Source organism: Nyctibius grandis, chromosome 1 (genome assembly GCF_013368605.1).
Source record: "Nyctibius grandis isolate bNycGra1 chromosome 1, bNycGra1.pri, whole genome shotgun sequence".
Taxonomy (NCBI): Eukaryota; Metazoa; Chordata; class Aves; order Nyctibiiformes; family Nyctibiidae; genus Nyctibius; species Nyctibius grandis.
The window spans coordinates 159928-172632 of NC_090658.1; the positions used below are offsets into that span (position 1 = coordinate 159928).

Consider the following 12705-nt stretch of genomic DNA (forward strand, 5'->3'; position numbering starts at 1 on the left):
TGGAAGCTGCGGGGTGGGTGCCATGGGTGACCGAATTGTAAATCTTTAGACCACCTAATATCAATTATTATCTTAAGGCCACTATAAGGTAACGCAGCCCACTGTATTCCTCCCTGCACCTTCTGTGCAGTGAAACCCTACCTGAAGTTGAGTTTCAACTGACAGTCACCAAAACTCACTACTATTTAAAGTAGTAACTATTCACATTTCCTGGCAGAGATCAATCTTAGCAAGAAATTATGTACGAGTATTTTTCAAGCATGCTTTGGAAAAGAACACTGCTATTGTTTGTCTAGTAGACTTCGATTTTGTGCACTGCAGGTATATTTTCAGTCACACCATGCTGCTGCTGAGGTCAAACAGCAAAACTACATGCAGTGATCTTCCTTAAACGGGCTGGTATCCAATTCTTAATTGCTCAGCTCACTCTACGTTTGTACACAGGGAAAAGCAAAAGCATTAATCCATTTCTGCAGACAAGAAAATAGTTCCCAGAATGAAAGCTCATCCACCTCAAATAACACATTTTTTTTTAACATCTGGATTTATTTCTTCTTTTTTTTAAATGGTTTTTAGTACAATAAACAATTCAAACTAAACTTCTACACTATGATATTATTTTCTCAACTGCCAACACAGAAAATAATGGTTCATAGTGCATCACTGGCCACTTTTCAGTGCTCACACCCTTCCAGTTAGACTATAACGAAGCCCATTTGCCAGAGAAGTGGGTATTGCTAATCTGATGATAAGCAGCACTACAATTTCGTGAATGCAAGACTGCTGAGGCACTTGTATCATTTTGCACCACAGTCAGGAAGAAATTCTCACCCAAGTATTGCTCCCAAATCCAGAGTAATCATTTAGCTTCATTCCCCAAGGACAACTGAGGGGAAAGTCTGCCTTCCAGAGTCAAGGAAAGGGTTACTGGGTCTGACATCTGGCAAACCTGAGCCTGCAATGAACTCCACACAGCCAGGATCCTCTCTGCAAATCCATGTCAGAGACAAGGTCAAGCATGCTGCAAAAAGACAGGCCTGGAAGGATTTCTCTCTTCTCCTGTACATGCTCAGCATGACAACTCACTGCTGTACTTCCAATAAACTGTGATAAGCGTGAACAGGTCTTGCACAGCTACTACACACTGGAATTGTTACAGTATTTGTACTCACAAGCGTCCCACCCATTTGCAGAGCTCTGTTGCTGCCTGAGAGTTGCTGTTATCTTCACGTATGTTAAAATACTGGCTTACACAAATGGCACGTTTTCCTTCTTTACTGATTTTTACCATCATAAAAAAAGGCTACAGCCATGATGATCATTTGTTCTTAAAGGTATTACAGGATTTCTTTAAGACATAAGCTGTAAGTGTACGTACGTACAGCAGGACCGTTATATTCCTATGGCCTTTACATGTAAAATACAATATTCTCACTAGACTGTCCAAAGAATTGAAGGATTTGGATTGCTTCAGAGTGTGAAGGCAAATTTTGGGACTGTCTGCATAACTGAAGGTGAAAAATGTCATGATCCCACTGTTAATGTAAACTCCAGGTTGTGAGTGGCGGACAGGAGGAAGCGTATTCTTGCAGCTACAGAAGTCTCTACGGCCACGGCAGCTTCTATTACCAGTCCCGAGCAAACCTCAAGTTTTGCTGAAACAAGAGCTGCTCTTGGGATGAGAGACAATGTCAGGATCTGGCCCAGAAGACTTTTTCCTTTGATACCTTACAGTGTATCTCCTGTTGCACTAAGGAGCCAGGACAAGCTAATTCAGGGGCTCTGTGCACGCATTACTGCTCCCTGTAGAGACGCACCGGTCCACTGCACTCCACTCACCCCCCAAATCCTCTCCTCTTCTCCTGCTTCCACTAATCTGAACAGTACACACACAACAGCTACCCTGGATTTGCATTTTAGTTATTCTAAAATGCAAAAAAAACCTAAACTACCTTTGTGTAACTAAAATACAAATATAAAGCCACCTTCCCTGCTACCCCAAATGAGCAGCAGCTGGCTAGGAAAGACAGATACTATTTTACAATAAATTCCTGTCTGGATTTTGGTCAGGAATTCTGTTTGACCAGTGCCAATATCTGTAAAAAGTGTCAGTATGAAATACATCAATCTGAAAGGAATCTACAGGAAAAGGAAGCAAATGGAGCAGCTGGAATTATTTTAGGATGGAAAATGTCTGAATTCAACCTGAAGTGCAGACGCTGCTTCTCAGTTACCTCATTAGCCTCCCCAAAGCCAGCAGACGTTTGGGAAGAAGAGCGTTCCAAAGGCCTCAGTGTCTAATTTGCTGAGGACAGTGCTTCCAAAGAGAGGTGTTTGGGGCTGCTTGCTTGGGACTATCTGCAAGGCTCCTCTGCGGAGGTGATTCAGGGGAATGAAAGTTGCTATTCAGGATTACTCAGAAGTAGAAAGTCTGTGCTAGTAACTTATGACAGCTTTACAAACGTAACAGTAACACACGCCGTGCTGACCCCACGCAGGCAGAGCAAACGTGGCAACCCCTTCAGCAGCGTCAGCACCAATTCTCCCTTGCAGTGGTATTGCATTAAAACAGTTCAGTTCCACTCCAGGTTAACAGTTCTCAACTCAGGCTTAACTAGCAATGCTCCTGGCCTGTTAAGCAAAGCAATTAGCTATTAATTAACCTAAATAACAAGAACTTCCCTTTACGAGGCTTGACGATTCCCACAGAAAGAAAGGATCTCCTGGGAGGGGTGAAAGGGTGTTTTCTAACGCGGTTTTCACTTTCCAGTGCTTTTTGCTCCACAAAAAATCGGACCATTTATTTGGGTCATCGCCTAATACCTCTCTGCCATGGGACAGCAGGATTAAAACCCTTCCATGCACATAGCAAAGGGTGGTTTCCTAGGGCGAGCAAATGCTAGCTGTGGAATGCACTTTGTCAGGAAGCTCATTTGGCTGAACTGGATACATATCACAGCTGGGCTTTCTGGAAGAAAAAATGCAACTCTCTGTGTAAAAAAAAACCTTGCTGGTGAGCTCAAAGCAGTATAAAAGCTGCGCAGAATTCCAGATGTTTCCACTGCGGCTCAGGAGCTGATACATGCATGGCATCTCCCTGCCATGCCATGGAGCAGGCAGAAAGGGACAGAAGAGGACAAAGAGAACAGGTGAGAAGGGCTATAAAACAATGAGCAGGAAATGAAAAACAACAGGAAGACAGTTGGAATAAACCAATGCTGACGTAAGCCTGTCCCCAAAGCAGATGTGCCCTCGGACGGCTGGGAGATGGGTTCCACGGATGGGTGCTGGGTGTGATTCCAGATGCGCTGGGCTGGCTGCACACGTGCTGTGGGGTTACTCTGTGCACACACACACAGCGCAGTTACTCTGGCTCGCTGCTCGTGCACAGAGCCCAGCTGTGTGTGATGCATTGCCTTTCTGTCACAGGCAGCAAGTCTGACCCCACCACACACAGACTTTGGCACATGTGGAGAATGGCATAGGTCCAGGCACTGTGCCCAGGGTCTCTGGGTTATTTAAGACAGCCCCGGAGCAAGCTGATATACACCAGCAAGAAACCTCCCTCACAGTAGATATAATTCTGTTTTAAGCCTGTTGCCCAGATACCTCTTACTGTAAAGGTTTCCTGGAGTAACACAGTGCTGTGAGATTCTTGCAGACTTCATGGCTCGCATTGAGAAGAGAATGAGAGCTGTCTGGGTTTGTTCAGATCCAAAATGCAATGGTACTCTGGTCTTTGAGGGATGTTTTTGCTAAATATTCTTACTCCAACAAAGAAAAGTCTCCTCAGAGCTAGATGAAACCCACTGCCAAGCATCTGGGGGGCTGCAGCCTGAGCATTTGGACAGATGTTCACCAGTAAACTGGCACTGGTGTTGTAAGGGGTTTCCAAGGTCAGATCAGCCAGCAGCAAACAGGTCACGTTAGAGCACTCCCCATTCACCACAGCTGAGGGAGGCAGGCTTGAGCAAATAGCCCACATTGTTTGGGGTACGAGCACATATTCCCTTCTATCACATCTGCTACTGGGCACTGAGGTATTGACTCCTGCATTAAGAGTAACCAGAGGACCATGGCCAAAGCTCTTGGATAGCCTACGCCTAGCTCCGGAAACGGTTCTCTGAAATTAGCATGGAAACCCCCAAATACTAATGAGAACAAGAACACTTAATTCTAGCAAACGCTGCTGTTACTCCTCTATTGCCCACAAAGAGAACACATCCTTCCAAAGGACACAGGTTCAGATTTGCTCTAAAGCCTGTTGCAACTCTGCACAGTATTGCACTGCCTGGTGCACAGCGGGGACTGCTCATCAGAACAAACAGGCAGGTGTAACAGCTTCCTACTGGTTTATCCTACCTGCTGGTGCTGAAGGTTTTCCTGTGGCCCCTCCTGCTTGGCCCAGGTCTACACTACAGCCATGGCTAGAATCCCAAAAGCCACACAAGCAGGCGTGCTGCTTTTTTTAACCTTCTCTCCAGCTCTCGTAGCCTTGCAACATTTTCTGATCTCATGCCCACCTATCTACTTCAAAAAGTAACCATACAGAACCACGAGCTGTTTTATACAGTATTGCTCAGTGGTTCTGAGACAGTTAAATCCGAACTAGGCTGAACAGCCACTGTGCACTTATTTCTCGTTTCTCTCATTTTAGTTCTACACTTGCCTAAAGGATTCTTTCTGTTTCTCCATTTGATTTGGGACTACCTGCTGCTGATTCACAAATTCCCCCTAAGTCTACAGCTCTGGAAATAGCTTTAACTGACAAAACTCTTCCCACCTCTCTGATTATCACTGTAGCCTGCCCTATTTCTTATTGTGCCTTCTAACTGTGAGCACAGCTCAGAAGATTCTGAAATTGGTACAAAAGCTTAAGAAAAATGTGTCCTTGATCTGTTAAATCAGGGTAGAAATCAGTCTTCTCACGACGACCAGGCTAGAAAGCAGCCTTCTCATGAAACAAGTGGCATTGCCTGCAAGAGGCAATGGAATAGCTTTTCTCAGGGTATGTGACAATGTGTAAGCTCGGGGAAAGAAGGCGAGCAAAATGTTCAAAACTCCCAGTAAGGGGGGAGATAATTTCAGGTTTTAGCAAAGGGCAGAAGAAGGACCGCAGCTGGAGTCGTCTTAATTACAGAAGGAAAAGCTCAGTTCTCTGTTCGTTTAAGAATGGGAAATGCTTCTTCCCCAGGAGAGAACTGTCTGCAGACAAAGCACTCCCTCATTCTGCAAGGAGGAAAAATCAACATTCCCAAACTCTCCTTTGAGGTTTGGCTTGTACCTAGTGGCTAAAGCAAGCCAGAAGAACGCTGTTTGACTGATCACACATGAAAGGTTTGCAAGTTCAAAATCTACTCTGAATTTGAACAGAGGCCATCTCCCTGCTTCTTGTATAGCAAATACAAAGATGCTGCCACGAGCTCCAGCAGGCACTAAGGAACCGAGGCTGAAGCTAAACAGCAGAGGGAAAACAATGGAAATAAAATAAATGTGACTCCATCCTTCAGTTCTTTTCTGGCAGCTGGTGAAGGGAAAACAAGGAGCTATTGCCAAAATCCAAACTGGCTTTGCTCCAGGGTCCAAATACGAGAGAAACCACCGCATTCAGCAATATTAGAAGGATTCTGCTATGTTTCCAGCCCCTTGGCTGAAAAAGCTGCAGGTCCTCTGCCTGTTTGGGGATCCTTTTCCTGCAGTGTCCCTGCCTGGCAGTGGAAATTCAGTGTAAATCCTGCATTCCCCAGGTCTTGCCATGAGATGGGGCCTCAACAAACTGAAACTTCAGACATGTGCTGCATTCCTGCATGTTTCAATGGAATTTCCTTCTTGGACCTCTTCTGAGGCTCCTAAGAAAGCATCCTTGGATTGCTCTGTATCACACAATTCACTTTGCAGAGGGTACACACCCTGGAGTATGCAACATGGAGTGCTGCACACAGACACTCAGGGCATTAAGCAAGAAGTGCAGGGGTTGTGGTTGGAGAGAATTCCTGTACTGTTAGGAGCTTTGGAAGGGACCAGACGCTTTTGCTCTACTACAGTATAATCATCCCAGTCTCCCTGTCATGAAACCAGGGAGCAAATCCATTCAATGGCTGCAAACTATTCCAGGAAGCTGGAGGGAGCAGTTAGTAGCTCCAGCGTGCACCTGCTGCTACGCCCATCCATAGGTTTTTGGGATCAGTCAATAAATTAATCCATTAATACCTGCCAAGCTGCATACTGCTGCTGCAGTGATACCAGCACATCACTTTGTGGGTGCTGATGTGACAGCTGGAGAGAGTCTGGCACCCCAGGGCAGAAGGAGGAGTAACATCTACAGAAGTGAAGGGTGATGCTGTGGGCAACAGGGACCCCTGCAGACACTCAGAGTCACCACCCTGTTGCTATCCTCAGCCTTAATGACTGACAGATCCATTGAACCTACCCTCCCTCTTCCCTCAGAGGATTTAAGGTGGTCTGTATGGAGATACTTGGGCCAGAATGGGGCAGGGAGCAGATACACAGGTGGTGGCTGTGAGGAGATGAAGGCCAGCTTTGTCCTGCTGGCGTAAGATTCATCATAGTGCCTTGGAATTAAAACAGTGAATAGCAGACTGGTCAGTGAGCAGCAAAGCAGCAACGCTTGCCGTCTCCACGTGTGTTTCTTGAGCATCTGCTTCCCCCTGGATCCTCTGATGTCTCACAAGGCTCGCACAGGGTTACTCCTCTCTCTAGCTGCCTGTTTGCACAAAAGGAACATAATGTCTCTGAGACTTTTAACTTACTGTCAGATTTTGCTGAAACTGGCTGAAATTATCAGGCAGAGGACTGATGGACAGATATGAGTACACTCCCAAATGCTGATATGAACAAAGGAACCTGGCTGTTTATCCTTAGGCTAAAATCCCTGTTCTCTAAAATACTCCTGGCTGATGTCTGGTTTACAGCTTCACATCCAAAAAAAGATTCCAGAGGGAAGCAATTAGATGGAAGACACGGAGCAACCATCCTTCCACTCTGGATTTGCCAGGGCCACTGGGGAAGGATGCTTGCAGGACTAGAGAGTCAGCAACGTGTCCAGCACTCAGAGCTGGAAGAGATGAGAAAGTGAACTGTTTCAAAGGTCTCTCTAGGTCCAGAGGGATAATGCTTTTTCTCCAAAGGTCCTGCTGGCATGCTAGATTAGCTATGGTTGATAACAGAAGGCCAGAGCTGCAGCAGGAGGGTGGCCAAGTGACCTCTGAATAGTGGAGATGGAAGCTCCAGTGGGAAGTGCAGAGGAAGGCAGAGTTAGTGCCTGGACATTAATGGGTGTCCAGAAATAACAAGGATTCTTAAAATAATAAACATATAGTTGGGTTAGAGACTAGACGTTGTAGAAAGAGAAGGGATGTGATGTGGAAGCTGTTTGATATTGACTAGATCTGCCTTTTGATAGGAAAACCATCAGTGGCCTGGCCCAAACCAAGAACTGTGGGACTGACAACCGAGTTGAAGGCAAAGGGTGAGGGCAAAGGAGGACCTGTTCTTCTCTGCACCAACACTAACATTTTCCTGGAGAAGCACGAGACAGAGCACACTCTGGCTTGGGTTTGGATTGACTGGGCCTGGGAAAGGAGCAGTCAGAACCGGGAGAGGCCCTTGATTAAAATGATTGCGATTTAGCAACGCAGCACCAGGACGTGTCTCAAGAGATTCCCAGTCTGTTTCCAGTTCTGCCACTTACCTACTGCGTGACCTCCAGCAAGCCCATTAGTTTCTCTTTGGCAGGTCCCCTCTTGCTCTTTTCCTGTCTTATCTATTAGATCACAAGTTGTATTTTTCCCCCTCAGGTACTATCTCATGAAGTGAACTTGTTTAAACGAGAAGTCCTGATTCTGCATGGGGCTTCTTGTGGTTGCTGCCAGACAAAACTAGGCAGCAACTGTGACCTTGCAGGACAATGCCTTCGATGTATCAATGTCTCACAACCAGCCACAAGCTTGCAAGCTGCATCTCATCCAAAACTCTCTGCTTACCTCAAATCAAAATGCACCATCTGTAAAATGGGCTCTGAAACACCCACCTGCCCGGAGGAGTTTAAGGAAGGCTCATCCTACAAAGGGTGCTACAGCAGCTGAAAGCGCCATTAGCAGAGTGAGACTGCTCCTCACGTTCAGAATGAAACCCCACAAATCTCCTTCTGGTTGGGAGCAGCTGCTTGGCTGGTTGGTGTGTGAAGCCACTGTACCAGATGTGGCTGAGAAAGTTGAGAACGTGCATAACCACAGGACAGCAGGCTGCCACGTGAGTGTGCACGCCGCAGCACAGAGGAGGGGAAAGGGAGCAGATCCTCTTCTCCATTTTTGCACGGTAACTTGCCAGAACTCTTCACACCAGCGTTAACAGGGAGCAAAATTTGGCCACAGGGGATTCTGAGTCAGGCAGCCTGGAACACGAGATATATAGGGATTTTACAGAGCATGATATTAGAGAAATACCATACTCTGGAGAATGCCCCGAGTGTTCAGACTTCCAGACTACTTTTTTTGGCTCCCACAAAAGCTGTTACTGCCTTAACAGCTTCTTTATTAAAATGCATTTGCTCTCTACTTCCAGCAAAAGCTTAACTTTGCCACAGTCCTCTCATACCAAACATTCTGGGGAGGCAATCACGGTTTTGGATGGCTATGCAAAAGTAATCATGATCAAGCAAGCTCTTTTTGTCTTTTACAAACCTCTCCTTCCCTCTGTACACAAGACAGGGGCATCACGATGGCTCTGAGGAGTTCCTCTTCTGGAGGAGATGCCACAAAGACAAATTCGGATCCTGCCAAAGGAGCAGTACTAAATTGTGACTATTAGCTCAGAAATTACCTACTGCTCCTGACCCGCGGTCGCATTTAGCGGACAAGCAGGTTGGCCTGAGCCTGTGAACCCCCACGCAGTGAGCGGGCCTTGCTCATGCAGCAGCCCAAGGCTCAGCCCTACAGACCTCAGGGAGCAGGAGCTCCTCATCTGCCCCTGCTGACCTCGTGCCAGGCACATCAGCAGGGCTCCCTGGAGAACAAACAGCACCTTGCAGCTCTTAATGCTGTCACCAGGCTACACCTGACCCAGCTAACTCTAGCCTTTTCTGGCCACTTAGTAATACTTAAATAATTAATTACTAATAATGGGGGTGGTGGAGGGGGGCACTGGTTTTGTTTTGAAGTCCAGTTATCCAAGGATTTGGAGAGAAATCCAGGAACTGCAAAGAAAACTGAGGAAACTCTCTTAGCTAAGTGCGGGGCTGTTTCCAAGACTGCCTTTCCTAACCATGTGATCGCACTGTACAATGAACATTTTGGGTGTGCAAAACAGTAGTGACATTGTTATGCCTCCAGGAAAGCTGGCTGCTTCTGTTCAGCCACTTGTTTTCATCCTTTTCTGAAAAAATATAGATGAGCTACAGATAAGCTGCTCATTAGAGAAAAATATTTTATTCCTACAGCATTGCTTCCTTTTGTCACTCATATTCAAAAAGAGGGAAGATCCAAGGAACTACAGGCTGGTGAGTCTGACCTTGATCCCTGGGAAGGTGGTAGAGCAGATAATCCTGGGAACCACTTCTGAACACAAGAAGGATAAGAAGGTGATTGCGAGTAGACATATAGATTTATGAAGGGGAAATCATGTTTACCCAGACTGATAGCCTTCTATGAGGAGGTGGACTTGTTGGATGAGGGGCAAACAACAGGTGTTGTTTATGCTGACTTCAGCAAGGCTTTTGACACTGTCTCTCAAACACCCTCACAGGCAGAGAGAGGAAGAACAGGCTAAATAAGTGGACAGCGGAGTGGACTGGTAATCGGCCGGACCACTGTGCTCAAAGTCCAGCTGGAGGCCAGTCACTAGTGGTTTACCCCAGGGGTCAATGCTGCTTAACGTCTTTACTAACGAGGTGATGGGGCAGAGGGCACCCTGAGCAAGTTCACAGCTGATACAAAACTGGGAGCGGTGGCTGATGCACCAGAGGGCTGTGCTGCCATCCAGAGGGACCTGGGCAGGCTGGAGAAACACGCAGGCAGGAAACTCACAAACATCGACAAAGGGAAAGGAAAAGTCCTGCACCTGGGAAGGAATAACCCCACGCATCAGCACATGCTGGGGCTGACCAGCTGGAAAGCAGCTTGGCAGAGAAAGATTTATCCTGGTGAACGCCAAGTTGACATCCACAATGCACGCTTGTGGCATGGAGCACCAACAGCATCCTGGGCTGCATTAGCAGAAGTGTTGCCAGAAGGTACAGGGAGATGATCCTTCCCTGCTTAGCACTGGTGAGACACACCTGGAGTGCCTGGTCCAGTTCTGGGCTCCTCAATACAAGGAAGATGGGGACTTCCTGGAGCAAGTCCAGCGAAGGCCCATAAGGATGATTTAAGGGACTGCAGCATCTGACATACAAAGAGAGGCTGAAAGAGCTGGACTGTTCAGCCTGGAGAAGAAAAGATTCAGGGGGATCTTACCAATGTGTATAAATACCTGACGGGAGAGGATAGAGAAGGTGCAGCCAGACTCTTCTGAGTGGTGTCCATTGAAAGGACAAGAGGCAGCACACAATTTTAAACACAGAAATTCCATTTAAATGTAAGAGCACTTTTTTACTGTAAGAGTGGTCAAACACTGGAACAGGCTGCTGAGAGCTGCTGTGCAGGCTCCATCCTTGGAGGTATCCAAGACCCAACCGCACATGGTCCTAAGCATCCTGCTCTAGCTCACCCTGCATCGAGCAGAGGGGTGGGGACTACATAGTCTCCACAGGTACTTGCCAACCTCAGCAATTCTGTGATTCTCCAGTCTTTTAACTTTGCGTTCACTCAGTGATTGTAATGAAGAATCTTTCCTCTGTCCCACACTGCTGAGTGTTGTCCAGCTAACAGCAGCTTCCCTCTAGGACTTCATGGCATCTCCTGCTCCTCCTTCTCAGAAAGGAGCTTGCAACAACTTTGGGGGCGAGGGGGTCGCTCTTTTATCATTTGGGAAGTAAAGGACGGTTTCACTGGTGTTGGGTAGTTTTTCTCACACAGGAAAGCTCTGCAGTGTTTTCTGACGATGGTCACGCTCTGAAATATCCAGTTATTTAACAGCTTCCTTCACCTTCCCGTGCGTTAACAGTTTAGAAACGCTAGAATTTTTCTCTCCAAAAGCCCTACAGGTCTGCTCTACCCTTTACTTTCCACGTATGTGTTTATCCCCTCTGGCTTAATAAAGACAGGATCGTTCTCCTTATTTGGAGTATATTCAAGTGCGTGAAAATACAGTATACTCTAGGGAGTCACCTTATTTTTCAGCACAGACTGCTGCCTTTAAGGAGGAAATGGAAGTACTTGCCTCCAAAGGATGGGGAATGTCAACTGACAATCAATAGCTACTTCTTCCAAATTGTAACAGAGCAAAACTATTTGTTTCTTCAAATCCAATCCACAGAATTTTGGACTTTATCTTTTTTTTTCCTAAATAGATCTTTTATTAAAAAAAAAAAATTAAATAAGTAAGAATCATGTGAACAAATGTAGGACTTACATATGATCCATAGTTCACTGCTAGGGTCTGCAAAGCCCACGGGAGGCCTAGGCCAATTAAAATATCAAACACATTGCTTCCGATGGAGTTGGACACAGCCATATCTCCCATACCTGCAGGAATGGAAAACACATACAATCAGACATGTCTCAGAAAGGTCTTTCAACTTTTAAACAGAAATACATTAATATGAGCTAATCCAGACAATTTCCATGGATTAAGGCAAAGAGTTACGGGAGATCCCCCTCACCCCACCCCTCCCCTTTCCCCTTTGCCCTCCCCATCATATAAGGCCAGCAGGGTTGAAGGGGCTGAATCTACCTTCCAGGATCATCTGAGAACTTCCCTCAACTAATCCCCCGCTGCTGTGGGGCCCCTGGCTGTGCTGGCTGTGACCTGCAGGCACCCTTGTGCCATGCTCAGTGGGGCTTTTGGTGCTTTACTGTAATCATGACACATGAGTTTCCACACTGGACTGATTAGATTAGGTCTTTGGGTAGTCTATTAAGCAGCTGGTTGTTTCAGTGAAGACCCACTGGTTTTGTTCCCCAAAGCAGCACTGACAACTTTCTTTTCCTCTTAAAACACCTATCGCTGGAGTCACAAGGGGGGTAAAAAAAAAAAGTTTCCCTTAAAGCCAGTAGTATCTTCCAGTCCTTATGACTGTGGAGAAAAGCTGGAAAGTGACCTGAAAGACCCTTACGCCATGTTCTGAACAATTCTACACCACCAATACTTAAATAAAGAAAAACATTGTGACTTTTGGGGAAGCCTTGAAGTTGACAATAGTGCCAAAACTTTTATGTTTCCACAGTCAGGACACATCTGTGCTACCCAAAGAGGAAGAGGACACAAGGAAACACTTCCACAGCAGTATGACATCTCTGTGATGAACCTACCCTGCCTTGCAACGATGAGGCTTGCCATGCAGTCTGGCACGCTGGTTCCAGCTGCCAAGAAAGTGATGCCCATGATCACATCTGGAATTCCCAGTGTGTAGCCAATGATCGTCACCTAAGGAGAGGAAATAAACTGTCAAGCTGTTTACAAGAATTAAAATCAGAGAGGAGCTTGGCCCAGTTCTGCAAGATGCTGTGAGACAGAGTTTATTGCTCTGCCCACTACCCTGTGTAAGTCTCCTGATCTTGGCTGAAGTTTGTAGACATTATTATACAC

The 12705-nt window shown here is 46.3% G+C and overlaps 1 protein-coding gene across 1 annotated transcript in view; it reads right to left on the reverse strand.

Moving 5' to 3' along the window:
• Positions 1-12705, reverse strand: part of SLC24A3 (solute carrier family 24 member 3) — a 55899-nt gene that overhangs the window by 2308 nt on the left and 40886 nt on the right. Inside the window, exons 11-12 of the mRNA XM_068407304.1 lie at positions 12429-12543; positions 11530-11642 (exon numbers count right to left, since the gene is read on the reverse strand). Of these exons, the coding sequence (XP_068263405.1) occupies positions 11530-11642; positions 12429-12543 (228 nt within the window). The remainder of the gene's footprint in view (positions 1-11529; positions 11643-12428; positions 12544-12705) is intronic.